We start from the raw sequence: 22,990 nt of genomic DNA on the forward strand, positions 1-22,990 counted from the left end.
TTCTTTCATTTTGTTTTTTAAAGTTTTTCACAATATTTAACCCTTGATTTTCTGTGGCGGTTTTCTCCTTACCCAGCAAATCATCATCCACCGGTCCACAAAACCATTAGGCCTCATGAAACCTGCCACCAATTTATTTGTACGAAATCGCGGCCATGATCAAAAACGTCATTGTAAAAACACCAAACATTTCCTTCTACGCCGGGGATACATTTATATGATTGAAAATTGCCCCCTAGGGTCCGTGAGCATCAGATTTGGGGGGGAGACGAGGGGAATTGATTGGTTTTAGCACTTATATTTTTCCAAATCTTCCAAGGAATAAAAAGGTAAAAAAAGTCAACAATATCTGAATATTTGATATTACTGTACTATAATTATTGTTTTAAAAAGGTACAAAAATAAAAATAAATAAAACATAAAAAAAAAATAAAAAACAAAACTTTTTTTTTTTGTTTTTTTAGTTTTTTTATTTAATGCTTCTATAAGAATTATAGTAGTTTTGTCATTGTACTCAATGGTGGTCTTTGGGGCAATTTTTTTTTTTTTAACCTATATGATGGCAATTCTTTAGAAAAGTCACGCGGCCTTAGGGTATGTGCGCACGTTGCTTTTTACCTGCTTTTTACCTGCTTTTTACCTGCTTTTTACCTGCTTTTTTGCTGCTTTTTCTTCTGCGCTGTTTAATGCCAAAATGGATGTGTTCTTCTATTCAAACAAAGTCTATGGGAATTTGGGTTTCTTGTTCACACTATGTTGTTCAAAATGCTGCCTTTTTGTGGCAGAACTTTGGTCAAAAACTCAGCTTTGCAGTGCAAAACCCAAATGGCAAAAACAATTGACATGTTGCTTCTTTGAAAAGCTGAGTTTTTGACCAAAGTTCTGCCACAAAAAGGCAGCATTTTGAACAACATAGTGTGAACAAGAAACCCAAATTCCCATAGACTTTGCTTGAATAGAAGAACACATCCATTTTGGCATTAAACAGCGCAGAAGAAAAAGCAGCAAAAAAGCAGGTAAAAAGCAACGTGCGCACATAGCCTTATCCATTTTCCCCAGGTGAAATTTGTATTTTTTTTTTTATTTTTATTTTTTTACGATTTATTAGTCTTATACCGACCTGGACAGGATATTTTTTTTGTTTTTCCTTTTACGATTTATTCCAATTTCCAGCTTACAAATGTCTTATAACGACATGGACGGGATTTATTAAATCAATTTTGCAGCAAATTAAAGGACGTAAAACCGGAATAATCTGCAGTCAATTTTTTTTGTATTTTACCTGCCCAGACAATATATATATATATATAATGTGTGTGTGTTTGTGTGTATGTATATATATATATATATATATATATATATATATTATATATATAATATATATATAATGTATGTATTATATATATATATATATATTATATATATGTATATATATTTTTTATATATATATATATATATATATAAAAAAATGTGTGTGTATGTGTATATATATATATATATATATATATATATATATATATATATATATATATATATATATATATATATACACCGTATATATATAAATATATATTTTTTTTTATATTTTTAATTGGTGGCCCACTATGAATTTGTCGTATGTCATTTCGATAGGTAAAGGTGGATTCTGTCTGAAATGGCACATGAATTAATGTGAGCTCGGTCGTGGTACATGGCTAATGAATATGTTGGTGCTATATACATTGACTTAACAGCTCATTAACATGGCTCCTGAATATGTTGGCGCTATATATGTTGACTTAACAGCTCATCAGTCCCATCCATCATTAGGTTTGACAGGCAATGGTATAAAAACATCAATGTACAGATGTAGCAGAGCTGAATTGGATATTGGTCATTGGATATCACAAACTCTTCTTTCCTGGTCGGACAAACTCAGTTCGTCTACATCTGCATACTTTATAATTACTGTTATCAGGGATGCATCTTGATAACTCGATAATGCCATGCGACAAACTCAGCTCGTCTATATCTGCATACATTATCTTGAATAATGGACTGAAAATGCCATGTGACAGTCTCGACTCGTCTACATCTGCATATGTTATAGTCGCTGTCATCCTGATAACTCAATAATGGACCGATAATGCCACGCGACAAAGTCGACTCGTCTACATCTGTATACGTTATAGTCGCTGTCATCAGGGATGCACCTTAATAACTCGATAGTGCTATGCGACAAACTCAGCTCGTCTACATCTGCATACGTTATCTTGAATAATGGACCGATAATGCAACGCGACAAACTCGGCTCATCTACATGTGCATACGTTATAGTCGCTGTCATTTTGATAACGCAGTAATGGACCCAGAATGCCACGTGACAAACTTGGCTCAGCTACATGTGCATACGTTATCTTGATAACTCAATAATGGACCGATAATGCCACACGACAAACTCTGCTCGTCTACATCTGCATACGTTATAGTCGCTGTCATTTTGATAACTCAATAATGGATTGATAATGCCACGCGACAAACTCGGCTCATCTACATCTGACAGATTCTGCAACGAGGCAGAAAATATTTCTTAATTTGAACAATTATCCAGACATGGGAGTCACACACCCCCTTAAGAGAGCTGACCCCTCCCCATCTTTGGGAAGCATCTTGTGGGTGCAGCCCAGATAGCCATCGTTTTTGCCGGCATGGCGAGTCTTACCTTCCTGTACTGTCACTTCGCTGTCGCTGCTGCCCCCTGTCATCGGGTCCTTGTCCTCGTCCTCGTTCGGTGGCCGCAGATCTCGGGACCCTTGCATCCCTGCGGCCGCCGCTTCCTCCAGGTCCAGGAGGTGGCTGACACTGAAGTTCTTCCTGCTGTGAGGAAGTTCTGGAGGTTCCAAAATCCGCATTGTGTTGGGGGGTCCTGACTTATCCAGGCCAAGATCCCTGTCCATGCCACTTACCCTACACCCTTCACCGCCCTTTTCGCCTCTTTTTTTCCCCCAACCCTAAAAAGTAAAACTTTTTGAAATGAAAAGTTGTTGTAAAGCGTGTGCAGTGTGTGTGTATGTGGTCCTGGTGTCTGCAGTTGTGTGCTCCCCTCTGGCCGCTGCCTTCCCCCCTGTGTGATGTCTTCTGCTGGCTCCTATCTCGCTTCCTTCCCTCTCTTCTCCCCTAAACTCTCCCCGTCTTCTCTCCCCCTCTAGGGCAGGGACCAACTCTCACTCACATGCACTCTCAGCCAAGTGACCAAGAAAAAAAAAAAACGCCTTTTGCTGACGTCTAGAAGAAAACAGAAGTTTTTTTTCTTTCCCCTTTTTCTTTTCTCTGGTTCTTGGATAAATCTTTCCACACGCCCCCTCTCCTTCTCTGTCACAGTTGACCCTTGACCCCCCTTCCCTTTTTTTCCCCCTAGTAAAAAAAAGAAAAAAAGGAAAGAAAAGGAAAATTAGATGGTCAGAGTGTTATTCTTTCAGCTCTTCAAGATGTGTCCTGGTGCTTCAAAACGTGAGGTTAAGTGCTTCTATCAACAAGTGGCCGTAGGAGGAGAGGGGGATTCTCCGCGAGCTTATGGGGGGCTGCCGGAGGTTGGGGTGGATCCGTATCAAGTCCTATAAGGGAAAAAGTGACCTTAGAACAGGATCGCCGCACCCGAAAGAGCGATCAAACAAGGGTTAAATACATATTATGTATTATTCATCCTCTTAAGTATCAGCTACGCTCCCTGTCATTATGGGATCTGATTATTTCCATAAGTGTTGATCCTAAAGCACTTTGATCTATAGCAAAACTACACGATGGAGACCTCCATATATCATGATAATATTACCAAGCTCTGCTGTTTGGGTTCACTTTAGGTGAAATGTATGCTTGAAAAGGAGGCAATCGCATAGAAGACAATTCCATAACATTCTGTATACAAACGACAGACTCTGTCCACTGCTTGTTTGTGTCCGACATAGGAAAAGTGGAACAGAAACGTGTGAAGGGGCTGACTGTGTCCACTGCTTGTTTGTGTCCGACATAGGAAAAGTGGAACAGAAATGTGTGAAGGGGCTGACTGTGTCCACTGCTTGTTTGTGTCCGACATAGGAAAAAGAGGAACAGAAATGTGTGAAGGGGCTGACTGTGTCCACTGCTTGTTTGTGTCCGACATAGGAAAAGTGGAACAGAAATGTGTGAAGGGGCTGACTGTGTCCACTGCTTGTTTGTGTCCAACATAGGAAAAAGTGGAACAGAAATGTGTGAAGGGGCTGACTGTGTCCACTGCTTGTTTGTGTCCGAAATAGGAAAAAGAGGAACAGAAATGTGTGAAGGGGCTGACTGTGTCCACTGCTTATTTGTGTCCGACATAGGAAAAGTGGAACAGAAATGTGTGAAGGGGCTGACTGTGTCCACTGCTTGTTTGTGTCCGACATAGGAAAAGTGGAACAGAAATGTGTGAAGGGGGCTGACTGTGTCCACTGCTTGTTTGTGTCCGACATGGGAAAAAGTGTAACAGAAATGTGTGAAGGGGCTGACTGTGTCCGCTGCTTGTTTGTGTCCGACATAGGAAAAGTGGAACAGAAACGTGTGAAGGGGCTGACTGTGTCCACTGCTTGTTGGTGTCCGACATAGGAAAAAGTGGAACAGAAATGTGTGAAGGGGCTGACTGTGTCCACTGCTTGTTTGTGTCCGACATGGGAAAAAGTGGAACAGAAATGTGTGAAGGGGCTGACTGTGTCCACTGCTTGTTTGTGTCCAACATGGGAAAAAGTGGAACAGAAATGTGTGAAGGGGCTGACTGTGTCCACTGCCTGTTTGTGTCCGACATAGGAAAAAGTGGAACAGAAATGTGTGAAGGGGCTGACTGTGTCCACTGCTTGTTTGTGTCCGACATAGGAAAAAGTGGAACAGAAATGTGTGAAGGGGCTGACTGTGTCCACTGCTGGTTTGTGTCCGACACAGAAAAAGTGGAACAGAAATGTGTGAAGGGGCTGACTGTGTCCACTGCTTGTTTGTGTCCGACATAGGAAAAAGTGGTACAGAAATGTGTGAAGGGGCTGACTGTGTCCACTGCTTGTTTGTGTCCGACACAGAAAAAGTGGAACAGAAATGTGTGAAGGGGCTGACTGTGTCCACTGCTTGTTGGTGTCCGACATAGGAAAAGTGGAACAGAAATGTGTGAAGGGGCTGACTGTGTCCACTGCTTGTTTGTGTCCGACACAGAAAAAGTGGAACAGAAATGTGTGAAGGGGCTGACTGTGTCCACTGCTTGTTTGTGTCCGACACAGGAAAAGTGGAACAGAAATGTGTGAAGGGGCTGACTGTGTCCACTGCTTGTTTGTGTCCGACATAGGAAACGTGGAACAGAAATGTGTGAAGGGGCTGACTGTGTCCACTGCTTGTTTGTGTCCGACATAGGAAACGTGGAACAGAAATGTGTGAAGGGGCTGACTGTGTCCACTGCTTGTTTGTGTCCGACACAGAAAAAGTGGAACAGAAATGTGTGAAGGGGCTGACTGTGTCCACTGCTGGTTTGTGTCCAACACAGAAAAAGTGGAACAGAAATGTGTGAAGGGGCTGACTGTGTCCACTGCTTGTTTGTGTCCGACATAGGAAAAGTGGAACAGAAATGTGTGAAGGGGCTGACTGTGTCCACTGCTGGTTTGTGTCCGACATAGGAAAAGTGGAACAGAAACGTGTGAAGGGGGCTGACTGTGTCCACTGCTTGTTTGTGTCCGACATAGGAAAAGTGGAACAGAAATGTGTGAAGGGGCTGACTGTGTCCACTGCTGGTTTGTGTCCGACATAGGAAAAAGGGGAACAGAAATGTGTGAGGGGCTGACTGTGTCCACTGCTTGTGTCCGACATAGGAAAAGTGGAACAGAAATGTGTGAAGGGGCTGACTGTGTCCACTGCTTGTTTGTGTCCGGCATAGGAAAAAGTGGAACAGAAATGTGTGAAGGGGGCTGACTGTGTTCACTGCTTGTTGGTGTCCGACATAGGAAAAGTGGAACAGAAATGTGTGAAGGGGCTGACTGTGTCCACTGCTTGTTTGTGTCCGACATAGGAAAAGTGGAACAGAAATGTGTGAAGGGGCTGACTGTGTCCACTGCTTGTTTGTGTCCGACATGGGAAAAAGTGGAACAGAAATGTGTGAAGGGGCTGACTGTGTCCACTGCTCGTTTGTGTCCGGCATAGGAAAAAGTGGAACAGAAATGTGTGAAGGGGCTGACTGTGTCCACTGGTTGTTGGTGTCCGACATAGGAAAAGTGGAACAGAAATGTGTGAAGGGGCTGACTGTGTCCACTGCTTGTTTGTGTCCGACATAGGAAAAGTGGAACAGAAATGTGTGAAGGGGCTGACTGTGTCCACTGCTGGTTTGTGTCCGACATAGGAAAAGTGGAACAGAAATGTGTGAAGGGGGCTGACTGTGTCCACTGCTTGTTTGTGTCCGACATAGGAAAAGTGGAACAGAAATGTGTGAAGGGGCTGACTGTGTCCACTGCTTGTTTGTGTCCGACATAGGAAAAGTGGAACAGAAATGTGTGAAGGGGGCTGACTGTGTCCACTGCTTGTTTGTGTATGACATAGGAAAAAGGGGAACAGAAATGTGTGAAGGGGCTGACTGTGTCCACTGCTTGTTTGTGTCCGACATAGGAAAAGTGGAACAGAAATGTGTGAAGGGGGCTGACTGTGTCCACTGCTTGTTTGTGTATGACATAGGAAAAAGGGGAACAGAAATGTGTGAAGGGGCTGACTGTGTCCACTGCTTGTTTGTGTCCGACATAGGAAAAGTGGAACAGAAATGTGTGAAGGGGCTGACTGTGTCCACTGCTTGTTTGTGTCCGACATGGGAAAAAGTGGAACAGAAATGTGTGAAGTGGCTGACTGTGTCCACTGCTTGTTTGTGTCCGACATAGGAAAAGTGGAACAGAAATGTGTGAAGGGGCTGACTGTGTCCACTGCTTGTTTGTGTCCGACATAGGAAAAGTGGAACAGAAATATGTGAAGGGGCTGACTGTGTCCACTGCTTGTTTGTGTCCGACATAGGAAAAGTGGAACAGAAACGTGTGAAGGGGCTGACTGTGTCCACTGCTGGTTTGTGTCCGACATAGGAAAAGTGGAACAGAAATGTGTGAAGGGGCTGACTGTGTCCACTGCTTGTTTGTGTATGACATAGGAAAAAGAGGAACAGAAATGTGTGAAGGGGCTGACTGTGTCCACTGCGTGTTTGTGTCCGACATGGGAAAAAGAGGAACAGAAATGTGTGAAGGGGCTGACTGTGTCCACTGCGTGTTTGTGTCCGACATGGGAAAAAGAGGAACAGAAATGTGTGAAGGGGCTGACTGTGTCCACTGCTTGTTTGTGTCCGACATAGGAAAAGTGGAACAGAAACGTGTGAAGGGGGTGACTGTGTCCACTGCTTGTTTGTGTCCGACATAGGAAAAGTGGAACAGAAATGTGTGAGGGGCTGACTGTGTCCACTGCTGGTTTGTGTCCGACATAGGAAAAGTGGAACAGAAATGTGTGAAGGGGCTGACTGTGTCCACTAAGTGTTTGTGTCCGACATGGGAAAAAGAGGAACAGAAATGTGTGAAGGGGCTGACTGTGTCCACTGCTTGTTTGTGTCCGACATAGGAAACGTGGAACAGAAACGTGTGAAGGGGCTGACTGTGTCCACTGCTTGTTTGTGTCCAACATAGGAAAAAGTGGAACAGAAATTTGTGAAGGGGCTAACTGTGTCCACTGCTTGTTTGTGTCCGACATAGGAAAAAGTGGAACAGAAATGTGTGAAGGGGCTGACTGTGTCCACTGCTTGTTGGTGTCCGACATAGGAAACGTGGAACAGAAATGTGTGAAGGGGGCTGACTGTGTCCACTGCTGGTTTGTGTCCGACATAGGAAAAGTGGAACAGAAATGTGTGAAGGGGCTGACTGTGTCCACTGCTTGTTGGTGTCCGACATAGGAAAAGTGGAACAGAAATGTGTGAAGGGGGCTGACTGTGTCCACTGCTTGTTTGTGTCCGACATAGGAAAAGTGGAACAGAAATGTGTGAAGGGGCTGACTGTGTCCACTGCTTGTTTGTGTCCGACATAGGAAAAGTGGAACAGAAATGTGTGAAGGGGCTGACTGTGTCCACTGCTTGTTTGTGTCCGACATAGGAAACGTGGAACAGAAATGTGTGAAGGGGGCTGACTGTGTCCACTGCTGGTTTGTGTCCGACATAGGAAAAGTGGAACAGAAATGTGTGAAGGGGCTGACTGTGTCCACTGCTTGTTGGTGTCCGACATAGGAAAAGTGGAACAGAAATGTGTGAAGGGGGCTGACTGTGTCCACTGCTTGTTTGTGTCCGACATAGGAAAAGTGGAACAGAAATGTGTGAAGGGGGCTGACTGTGTCCACTGCTTGTTTGTGTCCGACATAGGAAAAGTGGAACAGAAATGTGTGAAGGGGCTGACTGTGTCCGCTGCTTGTTTGTGTCCGACATAGGAAAAGTGGAACAGAAATGTGTGAAGGGGCTGACTGTGTCCGCTGCTTGTTTGTGTCCGACATAGGAAAAGTGGAACAGAAATGTGTGAAGGGGCTGACTGTGTCCACTGCTTGATTGTGTCCGACATGGGAAAAAGTGGAACAGAAATGTGTGAAGGGGCTGACTGTGTCCGCTGCTTGTTTGTGTCCGACGTAGGAAAAAGTGGAACAGAAATGTGTGAAGGGGCTGACTGTGTCCGCTGCTTGTTTGTGTCCGACGTAGGAAAAAGTGGAACAGAAATGTGTGAAGGGGCTGACTGTGTCCACTGCTTGATTGTGTCCGACATGGGAAAAAGTGGAACAGAAATGTGTGAAGGGGGCTGACTGTGTCCACTGCTTGTTTGTGTCCGACATAGGAAAAGTGGAACAGAAATGTATGAAGGGAAGGGGCTGACTGTGTCCGCTGCTTGTTTGTGTCCGACATAGGAAAAGTGGAACAGAAATGTGTGAAGGGGCTGACTGTGTCCACTGCTTGTTTGTGTCCGACATAGGAAAAGTGGAACAGAAATGTGTGAAGGGGCTGACTGTGTCCGCTGCTTGTTTGTGTCCGACGTAGGAAAAAGTGGAACAGAAATGTGTGAAGGGGCTGACTGTGTCCACTGCTTGATTGTGTCCGACATGGGAAAAAGAGGAACAGAAATGTGTGAAGGGGCTGACTGTGTCCACTGCTTGTTTGTGTCCGACATGGGAAAAAGTGGAACAGAAATGTGTGAAGGGGCTGACTGTGTCCACTGCTTGTTTGTGTCCGACATGGGAAAAGTGGAACAGAAATGTGTGAAGGGGACTGACTGTGTCCACTGCTTGATTGTGTCCGACATGGGAAAAAGAGGAACAGAAATGTGTGAAGGGGCTGACTGTGTCCGCTGCTTGTTTGTGTCCGACATGGGAAAAAGTGGAACAGAAATGTGTGAAGGGGCTGACTGTGTCCACTGCTTGTTTGTGTCCGACATAGGAAAAGTGGAACAGAAATGTGTGAAGGGGGCTGACTGTGTCCACTGCTTGTTTGTGTCCGACATAGGAAAAGTGGAACAGAAATGTGTGAAGGGGCTGACTGTGTCCGCTGCTTGTTTGTGTCCGACGTAGGAAAAAGTGGAACAGAAATGTGTGAAGGGGATGACTGTGTCCGCTGCTTGTTTGTGTCTGATATAGGAAAAGTGGAACAGAAATGTGTGAAGGGGGCTGACTGTGTCCACTGCTTGTTTGTGTCTGACATAGGAAAAGTGGAACAGAAATGTGTGAAGGGGCTGACTGTGTCCACTGCTTGTTTGTGTCCGACATAGGAAAAGTGGAACAGAAACGTGTGAAGGGGGTGACTGTGTCCACTGCTTGTTTGTGTCCGACATAGGAAAAGTGGAACAGAAATGTGTGAAGGGGGCTGACTGTGTCCACTGCTTGTTTGTGTCCGACATGGGAAAAAGAGTAACAGAAATGTGTGAAGGGGCTGACTGTGTCCACTGCTGGTTTGTGTCCGACATAGGAAAAGTGGAACAGAAATGTGTGAAGGGGCTGACTGTGTCCACTGCTGGTTTGTGTCCGACATAGGAAAAGTGGAACAGAAATGTGTGAAGGGGCTGACTGTGTCCGCTGCTTGTTTGTGTCCGACATAGGAAAAGTGGAACAGAAATGTGTGAAGGGGCTGACTGTGTCCACTGCTTGTTTGTGTCCGACATAGGAAAAGTGGAACAGAAATGTGTGAAGGGGGCTGACTGTGTCCGCTGCTTGTTTGTGTCCGACGTAGGAAAAAGTGGAACAGAAATGTGTGAAGGGGGCTGACTGTGTCCGCTGCTTGTTTGTGTCCGACGTAGGAAAAAGTGGAACAGAAATGTGTGAAGGGGCTGACTGTGTCCACTGCTTGATTGTGTCCGACATGGGAAAAAGAGGAACAGAAATGTGTGAAGGGGGCTGACTGTGTCCGCTGCTTGTTTGTGTCCGACATGGGAAAAAGTGGTACAGAAATGTGTGAAGGGGCTGACTGTGTCCACTGCTTGTTTGTGTCCGACATGGGAAAAAGTGGAACAGAAATGTGTGAAGGGGCTGACTGTGTCCACTGCTTGTTTGTGTCCGACATGGGAAAAAGTGGAACAGAAATGTGTGAAGGGGCTGACTGTGTCCACTGCTTGTTTGTGTCCGACATAGGAAAAGTGGAACAGAAATGTGTGAAGGGGCTGACTGTGTCCGCTGCTTGTTTGTGTGCGACGTAGGAAAAAGTGGAACAGAAATGTGAGAAGGTGCTGACTGTGTCCACTGCTTGTTTGTGTCCGACATGGGAAAAAGTGGAACAGAAATGTGTGAAGGGGCTGACTGTGTCCACTGCTTGTTTGTGTCCGACATGGGAAAAAGTGGAACAGAAATGTGTGAAGGGGCTGACTGTGTCCACTGCTTGTTTGTGTCCGACATAGGAAAAGTGGAACAGAAATGTGTGAAGGGGCTGACTGTGTCCACTGCTTGTTTGTGTCTGACATAGGAAAAGTGGAACAGAAATGTGTGAAGGGGCTGACTGTGTCCACTGCTTGTTTGTGTCTGACATAGGAAAAGGGGAACAGAAATGTGTGAAGGGGCTGACTGTGTCCACTGCTTGTTTGTGTCTGACATAGGAAAAGTGGAACAGAAATGTGTGAAGGGGCTGACTGTGTCCACTGCTTGTTTGTGTCCGACATGGGAAAAAGAGGAACAGAAATGTGTGAAGGGGCTGACTGTGTCCACTGCTGGTTTGTGTCCGACATAGGAAAAGTGGAACAGAAATGTGTGAAGGGGGCTGACTGTGTCCGCTGCTTGTTTGTGTCCGACATAGGAAAAGTGGAACAGAAATGTGTGAAGGGGCTGACTGTGTCCACTGCTTGTGTCCGACATAGGAAAAGTGGAACAGAAATGTGTGAGGGGCTGACTGTGTCCACTGCTTGTTTGTGTCCGACATAGGAAAAAGTGGAACAGAAATGTGAGAAGGGGGTGACTGTGTCCACTGCTTGTTTGTGTCTGACATAGGAAAAGTGGAACAGAAACGTGTGAGGGGCTGACTGTGTCCACTGCTTGTTTGTGTCCGACGTAGGAAAAAGTGGAACAGAAATGTGAGAAGGGGCTGACTGTGTCCACTGCTTGTTTGTGTCCGACATAGGAAAAGTGGAACAGAAATGTGTGAAGGGGCTGACTGTGTCCACTGCTTGTTTGTGTCCGACATAGGAAAAAGGGGAACAGAAATGTGTGAAGGGGCTGACTGTGTCCACTGCTTGTTTGTGTCCGACATAGGAAAAAGAGGAACAGAAATGTGTGAAGGGGCTGACTGTGTCCACTGCTTGTTTGTGTCCGACATAGGAAAAAGAGGAACAGAAATGTGTGAAGGGGATGACTGTGTCCACTGCTGGTTTGTGTCCGACATAGGAAAAGTGGAACAGAAATGTGTGAAGGGGCTGACTGTGTCCACTGCTTGTTTGTGTCCGACATAGGAAAAGTGGAACAGAAATGTGTGAAGGGGATGACTGTGTCCACTGCTTGTTTGTGTCCGACATAGGAAAAGTGGAACAGAAATGTGTGAAGGGGATGACTGTGTCCACTGCTTGTTTGTGTCCGACATAGGAAAAGTGGAACAGAAATGTGTGAAGGGGCTGACTGTGTCCACTGCTTGTTTGTGTCCGACATAGGAAAAAGTGGAACAGAAATGTGTGAAGGGGCTGACTGTGTCCACTGCTTGTTTGTGTCCGACATAGGAAAAGTGGAACAGAAATGTGTGAAGGGGCTGACTGTGTCCACTGCTTGTTTGTGTCCGACATGGGAAAAAGTGGAACAGAAATGTGTGAAGTGGCTGACTGTGTCCACTGCTTGTTTGTGTCCGACATGGGAAAAAGTGGAACAGAAATGTGTGAAGGGGCTGACTGTGTCCACTGCTTGTTTGTGTCCGACATAGGAAAAGTGGAACAGAAATGTGTGAAGGGGCTGACTGTGTCCACTGCTTGTTTGTGTCCGACATAGGAAAAGTGGAACAGAAATGTGTGAAGGGGCTGACTGTGTCCACTGCTTGTTTGTGTCCGACATAGGAAAAAGTGGAACAGAAATGTGTGAAGGGGCTGACTGTGTCCACTGCTTGTTTGTGTCCGACATAGGAAAAGTGGAACAGAAATGTGTGAAGGGGATGACTGTGTCCACTGCTTGTTTGTGTCCGACATAGGAAAAGTGGAACAGAAATATGTGAAGGGGCTGACTGTGTCCACTGCTTGTTTGTGTCCGACATAGGAAAAGTGGAACAGAAACGTGTGAAGGGGCTGACTGTGTCCACTGCTGGTTTGTGTCCGACATAGGAAAAGTGGAACAGAAATGTGTGAAGGGGCTGACTGTGTCCACTGCTTGTTTGTGTCCGACATAGGAAAAGTTGAACAGAAATGTGTGAAGGGGGCTGACTGTGTCCACTGCTGGTTTGTGTCCGACATAGGAAAAGTGGAACAGAAATGTGTGAAGGGGGCTGACTGTGTCCACTGCGTGTTTGTGTCCGACATGGGAAAAAGAGGAACAGAAATGTGTGAAGGGGCTGACTGTGTCCACTGCTTGTTTGTGTCCGACATAGGAAAAGTGGAACAGAAATGTGTGAGGGGCTGACTGTGTCCACTGCTGGTTTGTGTCCGACATAGGAAAAGTGGAACAGAAATGTGTGAAGGGGGCTGACTGTGTCCACTGCGTGTTTGTGTCCGACATGGGAAAAAGAGGAACAGAAATGTGTGAAGGGGCTGACTGTGTCCACTGCTTGTTTGTGTCCGACATAGGAAAAGTGGAACAGAAATGTGTGAGGGGCTGACTGTGTCCACTGCTGGTTTGTGTCCGACATAGGAAAAGTGGAACAGAAATGTGTGAAGGGGCTGACTGTGTCCACTGCTTGTTTGTGTCCGACGTAGGAAAAAGTGGAACAGAAATGTGAGAAGGGGGTGACTGTGTCCGCTGCTTGTTTGTGTCCGACATAGGAAAAGTGGAACAGAAATGTGTGAAGGGGCTGACTGTGTCCACTGCTTGTTTGTGTCCGACATAGGAAAAGTGGAACAGAAATGTGTGAAGGGGATGACTGTGTCCACTGCTTGTTTCTGTCCGACATAGGAAAAGTGGAACAGAAATGTGTGAAGGGGCTGACTGTGTCCACTGCTTGTTTGTGTCCGACATAGGAAAAGTGGAACAGAAATGTGTGAAGGGGCTGACTGTGTCCACTGCTTGTTTGTGTCCGACATAGGAAAAAGTGGAACAGAAATGTGTGAAGGGGCTGACTGTGTCCACTGCTTGTTTGTGTCCGACATAGGAAAAGTGGAACAGAAATGTGTGAAGGGGCTGACTGTGTCCACTGCTTGTTTGTGTCCGACATAGGAAAAGTGGAACAGAAATGTGTGAAGGGGCTGACTGTGTCCACTGCTTGTTTGTGTCCGACATAGGAAAAAGTGGAACAGAAATGTGTGAAGGGGCTGACTGTGTCCACTGCTTGTTTGTGTCCGACATAGGAAAAGTGGAACAGAAATGTGTGAAGGGGCTGACTGTGTCCACTGCTTGTTTGTGTCCGACATGGGAAAAAGTGGAACAGAAATGTGTGAAGTGGCTGACTGTGTCCACTGCTTGTTTGTGTCCGACATGGGAAAAAGTGGAACAGAAATGTGTGAAGGGGCTGACTGTGTCCACTGCTTGTTTGTGTCCGACATAGGAAAAGTGGAACAGAAATGTGTGAAGGGGCTGACTGTGTCCACTGCTTGTTTGTGTCCGACATAGGAAAAAGTGGAACAGAAATGTGTGAAGGGGCTGACTGTGTCCACTGCTTGTTTGTGTCCGACATAGGAAAAGTGGAACAGAAATGTGTGAAGGGGATGACTGTGTCCACTGCTTGTTTGTGTCCGACATAGGAAAAGTGGAACAGAAATGTGTGAAGTGGCTGACTGTGTCCACTGCTTGTTTGTGTCCGACATGGGAAAAAGTGGAACAGAAATGTGTGAAGGGGCTGACTGTGTCCACTGCTTGTTTGTGTCCGACATAGGAAAAAGTGGAACAGAAATGTGTGAAGGGGCTGACTGTGTCCACTGCTTGTTTGTGTCCGACATAGGAAAAGTGGAACAGAAATGTGTGAAGGGGATGACTGTGTCCACTGCTTGTTTGTGTCCGACATAGGAAAAGTGGAACAGAAATATGTGAAGGGGCTGACTGTGTCCACTGCTTGTTTGTGTCCGACATAGGAAAAGTGGAACAGAAACGTGTGAAGGGGCTGACTGTGTCCACTGCTTGTTTGTGTCCGACATAGGAAAAGTTGAACAGAAATGTGTGAAGGGGGCTGACTGTGTCCACTGCTGGTTTGTGTCCGACATAGGAAAAGTGGAACAGAAATGTGTGAAGGGGGCTGACTGTGTCCACTGCGTGTTTGTGTCCGACATGGGAAAAAGAGGAACAGAAATGTGTGAAGGGGCTGACTGTGTCCACTGCTTGTTTGTGTCCGACATAGGAAAAGTGGAACAGAAATGTGTGAGGGGCTGACTGTGTCCACTGCTGGTTTGTGTCCGACATAGGAAAAGTGGAACAGAAATTTGTGAAGGGGCTGACTGTGTCCACTGCTTGTTTGTGTCCAACATAGGAAAAAGTGGAACAGAAATTTGTGAAGGGGCTGACTGTGTCCACTGCTTGTTTGTGTCCGACATAGGAAAAAGTGGAACAGAAATGTGTGAAGGGGCTGACTGTGTCCACTGCTTGTTTGTGTCCGACATAGGAAAAAGTGGAACAGAAATGTGTGAAGGGGCTGACTGTGTCCACTGCTTGTTTGTGTCCGACATAGGAAAAAGTGGAACAGAAATGTGTGAAGGGGCTGACTGTGTCCACTGCTTGTTTGTGTCCGACATAGGAAAAGTGGAACAGAAATGTGTGAAGGGGGCTGACTGTGTCCACTGCGTGTTTGTGTCCGACATGGGAAAAAGAGGAACAGAAATGTGTGAAGAGGCTGACTGTGTCCACTGCTTGTTTGTGTCCGACATAGGAAAAGTGGAACAGAAATGTGTGAGGGGCTGACTGTGTCCACTGCTGGTTTGTGTCCGACATAGGAAAATTAGAACAGAAATGTGTGAAGGGGCTGACTGTGTCCACTGCTTGTTTGTGTCCAACATAGGAAAAAGTGGAACAGAAATTTGTGAAGGGGCTGACTGTGTCCACTGCTTGTTTGTGTCCGACATAGGAAAAAGTGGAACAGAAATGTGTGAAGGGGCTGACTGTGTCCACTGCTTGTTTGTGTCCGACATAGGAAAAGTAGAACAGAAATGTGTGAAGGGGCTGACTGTGTCCACTGCTTGTTTGTGTCCAACATAGGAAAAAGTGGAACAGAAATTTGTGAAGGGGCTGACTGTGTCCACTGCTTGTTTGTGTCCGACATAGGAAAAAGTGGAACAGAAATGTGTGAAGGGGCTGACTGTGTCCACTGCTTGTTGGTGTCCGACATAGGAAACGTGGAACAGAAATGTGTGAAGGGGCTGACTGTGTCCACTGCTGGTTTGTGTCCGACATAGGAAAAGTGGAACAGAAATGTGTGAAGGGGCTGACTGTGTCCACTGCTTGTTTGTGTCCGACATAGGAAAAGTGGAACAGAAATGTGTGAAGGGGGCTGACTGTGTCCACTGCTTGTTTGTGTCCGACATAGGAAAAGTGGAACAGAAATGTGTGAAGGGGCTGACTGTGTCCGCTGCTTGTTTGTGTCCGACATAGGAAAAGTGGAACAGAAATGTGTGAAGGGGCTGACTGTGTCCACTGCTTGTTTGTGTCCGACATAGGAAATAGGGGAACAGAAATGTGTGAAGGGGCTGACCGTGTCCACTGCTTGTTTGTGTCCGACATAGGAAAAGTGGAACAGAAATGTGTGAAGGGGCTGACTGTGTCCGCTGCTTGTTTGTGTCCGACGTAGGAAAAAGTGGAACAGAAATGTGTGAAGGGGCTGACTGTGTCCGCTGCTGGTTTGTGTCCGATGTAGGAAAAGTGGAACAGAAATGTGTGAAGGGGCTGACTGTGTCCACTGCTTGTTTGTGTCCGACATGGAAAAAAGTGGAACAGAAATGTGTGAAGGGGCTGACTGTGTCCACTGCTTGTTTGTGTCCGACGTAGGAAAAAGTGGAACAGAAATGTGTGAAGGGGCTGACTGTGTCCACTGCTTGTTTGTGTCCGACATAGGAAAAGTGGAACAGAAATGTGTGAAGGGGCTGACTGTGTCCGCTGCTTGTTTGTGTCCGACATAGGAAAAGTGGAACAGAAATGTGTTAAGGGGCTGACTGTGTCCGCTGCTTGTTTGTGTCCGACGTAGGAAAAAGTGGAACAGAAATGTGTGAAGGGGCTGACTGTGTCCACTGCTTGATTGTGTCCGACATGGGAAAAAGAGGAACAGAAATGTGTGAAGGGGCTGACTGTGTCCACTGCTTGATTGTGTCCGACATGGGAAAAAGAGGAACAGAAATGTGTGAAGGGGCTGACTGTGTCCACTGCTTGATTGTGTCCGACATGGGAAAAAGAGGAACAGAAATGTGTGAAGGGGACTGACTGTGTCCACTGCTTGATTGTGTCCGACATGGGAAAAAGAGGAACAGAAATGTGTGAAGGGGCTGACTGTGTCCACTGCTTGTTTGTGTCCGACATGGGAAAAAGTGGTACAGAAATGTGTGAAGGGGACTGACTGTGTCCGCTGCTTGTTTGTGTCCGACATGGGAAAAAGTGGTACAGAAATGTGTGAAGGGGCTGACTGTGTCCACTGCTTGTTTGTGTCCGACATGGGAAAAAGTGGAACAGAAATGTGTGAAGGGGCTGACTGTGTCCACTGCTTGTTTGTGTCCGACATAGGAAAAGTGGAACAGAAATGTGTGAAGGGGCTGACTGTGTCCACTGCTTGTTTGTGTCCGACATAGGAAAAGTGGAACAGAAATGTGTGAAGGGGGCTGACTGTGTCCACTGCTTGTTTGTGTCCGACATAGGAAAAGTGGAACAGAAATGTGTGAAGGGGGCTGACTGTGTCCACTGCTTGTTTGTGTCCGACGTAGGAAAAAGTGGAACAGAAATGTGTGAAGGGGATGACTGTGTCCACTGCTTGTTTGTGTCTGACATAGGAAAAGTGGAACAGAAATGTGTGAAGGGGGTGACTGTGTCCACTGCTTGTTTGTGTCCGACATAGGAAAAGTGGAACAGAAATGTGTGAAAGGGGCTGACTGTGTCCACTGCTGGTTTGTGTCCGACATAGGAAAAAGTGGTACAGAAATGTGTGAAGGGGGCTGACTGTGTCCACTGCGTGTTTGTGTCCGACATGGGAAAAAGAGGAACAGAAATGTGTGAAGGGGCTGACTGTGTCCACAGCTTGTTTGTGTCCGACATAGGAAAAGTGGAACAGAAATGTGTGAAGGGGCTGACTGTGTCCACTGCTGGTTTGTGTCCGACATAGGAAAAGTGGAACAGAAATGTGTGAAGGGGGCTGACTGTGTCCACTGCGTGTTTGTGTCCGACATGGGAAAAAGAGGAACAGAAATGTGTGAAGGGGCTGACTGTGTCCACTGCTTGTTTGTGTCCAACATAGGAAAAAGTGGAACAGAAATTTGTGAAGGGGCTGACTGTGTCCACTGCTTGTTGGTGTCCGACATAGGAAACGTGGAACAGAAATGTGTGAAGGGGCTGACTGTGTCCACTGCTGGTTTGTGTCCGACATAGGAAAAGTGGAACAGAAATGTGTGAAGGGGGCTGACTGTGTCCACTGCTTGTTTGTGTCCGACATAGGAAAAGTGGAACAGAAATGTGTGAAGGGGGCTGACTGTGTCCACTGCTTGTTTGTGTCCGACATAGGAAAAGTGGAACAGAAATGTGTGAAGGGGGCTGACTGTGTCCACTGCTTGTTTGTGTCCGACATAGGAAAAGTGGAACAGAAATGTGTGAAGGGGCTGACTGTGTCCGCTGCTTGTTTGTGTCCGACATAGGAAAAGTGGAACAGAAATGTGTGAAGGGGCTGACTGTGTCCACTGCTTGTTGGTGTCCGACATGGGAAAAAGTGGAGCAGAAATGTGTGAAGGGGCTGACTGTGTCCACTGCTTGTTTGTGTCCGACATAGGAAAAGTGGAACAGAAATGTGTGAAGGGGCTGACTGTGTCCACTGCTTGTTTGTGTCCGACATAGGAAAAGTGGAACAGAAATGTGTGAAGGGGCTGACTGTGTCCACTGCTGGTTTGTGTCCGACATGGGAAAAAGTGGAACAGAAATGTGTGAAGGGGCTGACTGTGTCCGCTGCTTGTTTGTGTCCGACGCAGGAAAAAGTGGAACAGAAATGTGTGAAGGGGCTGACTGTGTCCGCTGCTTGTTTGTGTCCGACGTAGGAAAAGTGGAACAGAAATGTGTGAAGGGGCTGACTGTGTCCACTGCTTGTTTGTGTCCGACATAGGAAAAAGTGGAACAGAAATGTGTGAAGGGGCTGACTGTGTCCACTGCTTGTTTGTGTCCGACATAGGAAAAGTGGAACAGAAATGTGTGAAGGGGCTTACTGTGTCCACTGCTTGTTTGTGTCCGACATAGGAAAAGTGGAACAGAAATGTGTGAAGGGGCTTACTGTGTCCACTGCTTGTTTGTGTCCGACATAGGAAAAGTGGAACAGAAATGTGTGAAGGGGCTTACTGTGTCCACTGCTTGTTTGTGTCCGACATAGGAAAAGTGGAACAGAAATGTGTGAAGGGGCTGACTGTGTCCACTGCTTGTTTGTGTCCGACATAGGAAAAAGTGGAACAGAAATGTGTGAAGGGGCTGACTGTGTCCACTGCTTGTTTGTGTCCGACATAGGAAAAGTGGAACAGAAATGTGTGAGGGGCTGACTGTGTCCGCTGCTTGTTTGTGTCCGACGTAGGAAAAAGTGGAACAGAAATGTGTGAAGGGGCTGACTGTGTCCGCTGCTTGTTTGTGTCCGACGTAGGAAAAAGTGGAACAGAAATGTGTGAAGGGGCTGACTGTATCCGCTGCTTGTTTGTGTCCGACATAGGAAAAGTGGAACAGGAATGTGTGAAGGGGCTGACTGTGTCCACTGCTTGTTTGTGTCCGACATAGGAAAAGTGGAACAGAAATGTGTGAGGGGCTGACTGTGTCCGCTGCTTGTTTGTGTCCGACATAGGAAAAGTGGAACAGAAATGTGTGAAGGGGCTGACTGTGTCCACTGCTTGTTTGTGTCCGACATAGGAAAAGTGGAACAGAAATGTGTGAAGGGGCTGACTGTGTCCACCGCTTGTTTGTGTCCGACGTAGGAAAAAGTGGAACAGAAATGTGTGAAGGGGCTGACTGTTTCCGCTGCTTGTTTGTGTCCGACGTAGGAAAAAGTGGAACAGAAATATGTGAAGGGGCTGACTGTGTCCACTGCTTGTTTGTGTCCGACATGGGAAAAAGTGGAACAGAAATGTGTGAAGGGGGCTGACTGTGTCCACTGCTTGTTTGTGTCCGACATAGGAAAAGTGGAACAGAAATGTGTGAAGGGGCTGACTGTGTCCACTGCTTGTTTGTGTCCGACATAGGAAAAGTGGAACAGAAATGTGTGAAGGGGCTGACTGTGTCCACTGCTTGTTTGTGTCCGACATAGGAAAAGTGGAACAGAAATGTGTGAAGGGGCTGACTGTGTCCGCTGCTTGTTTGTGTCCGACGTAGGAAAAAGTGGAACAGAAATGTGTGAAGGGGATGACTGTGTCCACTGCTTGTTTGTGTCTGACATAGGAAAAGTGGAACAGAAATGTGTGAAGGGGGCTGACTGTGTCCACTGCTTGTTTGTGTCCGACATGGGAAAAAGAGGAACAGAAATGTGTGAAGGGGCTGACTGTGTCCACTGCTTGTTTGTGTCCGACATAGGAAAAGTGGAACAGAAATGTGTGAAGGGGCTGACTGTGTCCACTGCTTGTTTGTGTCCGACATAGGAAAAGTGGAACAGAAATGTGTGAAGGGGGCTGTGTCCACTGCTGGTTTGTGTCCGACATAGGAAAAGTGGAACAGAAATGTGTGAAGGGGCTGACTGTGTCCACTGCTGGTTTGTGTCCGACATAGGAAAAGTGGAACAGAAATGTGTGAAGGGGCTGACTGTGTCCACTGCTGGTTTGTGTCCGACATAGGAAAAGTGGAACAGAAATGTGTGAAGGGGCTGACTGTGTCCACTGCTTGTTGGTGTCCGACATAGGAAAAGTGGAACAGAAATGTGTGAAGGGGCTGACTGTGTCCACTGCTTGTTTGTGTCCGACATAGGAAAAGTGGAACAGAAATGTGTGAAGGGGCTGACTGTGTCCACTGCTTGTTTGTGTCCGACATAGGAAAAGTGGAACAGAAATGTGTGAAGGGGCTGACTGTGTCCACTGCTTGTTTGTGTATGACATAGGAAAAAGGGGAACAGAAATGTGTGAAGGGGCTGACTGTGTCCGCTGCTTGTTTGTGTCCGACGTAGGAAAAGTGGAACAGAAATGTGTGAAGGGGCTGACTGTGTCCACTGCTTGTTTGTGTCCGGCATAGGAAAAGTGGAACAGAAATGTGTGAAGGGGCTGACTGTGTCCGCTGCTTGTTTGTGTCCGACATAGGAAAAGTGGAACAGAAATGTGTGAAGGGGCTGACTGTGTCCACTGCTTGTTTGTGTCCGACATAGGAAAAGTGGAACAGAAATGTGTGAAGGGGCTGACTGTGTCCGCTGCTTGTTTGTGTCCGACATAGGAAAAGTGGAACAGAAATGTGTGAAGGGGCTGACTGTGTCCACTGCTTGTTTGTGTCCGACATAGGAAAAGTGGAACAGAAATGTGTGAAGGGGCTGACTGTGTCCACTGCTTGTTTGTGTCCGACATAGGAAAAGTGGAACAGAAATGTGTGAAGGGGCTGACTGTGTCCGCTGCTTGTTTGTGTCCGACGTAGGAAAAAGTGGAACAGAAATGTGTGAAGGGGCTGACTGTGTCCGCTGCTTGTTTGTGTCCGACGTAGGAAAAAGTGGAACAGAAATGTGTGAAGGGGGCTGACTGTGTCCACTGCTTGTTTGTGTCCGACATGGGAAAAAGAGGAACAGAAATGTGTGAAGGGGCTGACTGTGTCCACTGCTTGTTTGTGTCCGACATAGGAAAAAGTGGAACAGAAATGTGTGAAGGGGCTGACTGTGTCCGCTGCTTGTTTGTGTCCGACATGGGAAAAAGTGGTACAGAAATGTGTGAAGGGGCTGACTGTGTCCACTGCTTGTTTGTGTCCGACATGGGAAAAAGTGGAACAGAAATGTGTGAAGGGGGCTGACTGTGTCCACTGCTTGTTTGTGTCCGACATAGGAAAAGTGGAACAGAAATGTGTGAAGGGGCTGACTGTGTCCACTGCTTGTTTGTGTCCGACATAGGAAAAGTGGAACAGAAATGTGTGAAGGGGCTGACTGTGTCCACTTTTTGTTTGTGTCCGACGTAGGAAAAAGTGGAACAGAAATGTGTGAAGGGGATGACTGTGTCCACTGCTTGTTTGTGTCTGACATAGGAAAAGTGGAACAGAAATGTGTGAAGGGGCTGACTGTGTCTGCTGCTTGTTTGTGTCCGACGTAGGAAAAAGTGGAACAGAAATGTGTGAAGGGGATGACTGTGTCCACTGCTTGTTTGTGTCTGACATAGGAAAAGTGGAACAGAAATGTGTGAAGGGGGTGACTGTGTCCACTGCTTGTTTGTGTCCGACATAGGAAAAGTGGAACAGAAATGTGTGAAGGGGGCTGACTGTGTCCACTGCTTGTTTGTGTCCGACATAGGAAAAGTGGAAAAGAAATGTGTGAAGGGACTGACTGTGTCCACTGCTTGTTAGTGTTCGACATAGGAAAAAGTGGAACAGAAATGTGTGAAGGGGCTGACTGTGTCCACTGCTTGTTAGTGTTCGACATAGGAAAAAGTGGAACAGAAATGTGTGAAGGGACTGACTGTGTCCACTCCTTGTTAGTGTTCGACATAGGAAAAAGTGGAACAGAAATGTGTGAAGGGGCGGACTGTGTCCACTGCTTGTTAGTGTTCGACATAGGAAAAAGTGGAACAGAAATGTGTGAAGGGGCTGACTGTGTCCACTGCTTGTTAGTGTTCGACATAGGAAAAGTGGAACTGAAATGTGTGAAGGGGCTGACTGTGTCCACTGCTTGTTTGTGTCCGACATAGGAAAAGTGGAACAGAAATGTGTGAAGGGGCTGACTGTGTCCACTGCTTGTTTGTGTCCGACATAGGAAAAGTGGAACAGAAATGTGTGAAGGGGGCTGACTGTGTCCACTGCTGGTTTGTGTCCGACATAGGAAAAGTGGAACAGAAATGTGTGAAGGGGCTGACTGTGTCCACTGCTTGTTTGTGTCCGACATAGGAAAAGTGGAACAGAAATGTGTGAAGGGGCTGACTGTGTCCACTGCTGGTTTGTGTCCGACATGGGAAAAAGAGGAACAGAAATGTGTGAAGGGGGCTGACTGTGTCCACTGCGTGTTTGTGTCCGACATGGGAAAAAGAGGAACAGAAATGTGTGAAGGGGCTGACTGTGTCCACTGCTTGTT

General features: G+C 46.5%; 1 protein-coding gene and 1 long non-coding RNA gene across 2 annotated transcripts in view; one reads left to right on the forward strand and one right to left on the reverse strand.

The window, feature by feature from the left end:
- Positions 1 to 3,171, reverse strand: part of PRRX2 (paired related homeobox 2) — a 55,398-nt gene extending 52,227 nt beyond the window's left edge. Inside the window, exon 1 of the mRNA XM_075332181.1 lies at positions 2,702 to 3,171. Within this exon, the coding sequence (XP_075188296.1) occupies positions 2,702 to 2,936 (235 nt within the window). The 5' untranslated portion in view covers positions 2,937 to 3,171. The remainder of the gene's footprint in view (positions 1 to 2,701) is intronic.
- LOC142262722 (uncharacterized) overlaps positions 1 to 22,990 on the forward strand; it is a 311,813-nt gene that overhangs the window by 106,473 nt on the left and 182,350 nt on the right. The gene's annotated exons all lie outside the window — the stretch shown is intronic.

Source organism: Anomaloglossus baeobatrachus, unplaced genomic scaffold (genome assembly GCF_048569485.1).
Source record: "Anomaloglossus baeobatrachus isolate aAnoBae1 unplaced genomic scaffold, aAnoBae1.hap1 Scaffold_249, whole genome shotgun sequence".
NCBI classification, from domain to species: Eukaryota; Metazoa; Chordata; class Amphibia; order Anura; family Aromobatidae; genus Anomaloglossus; species Anomaloglossus baeobatrachus.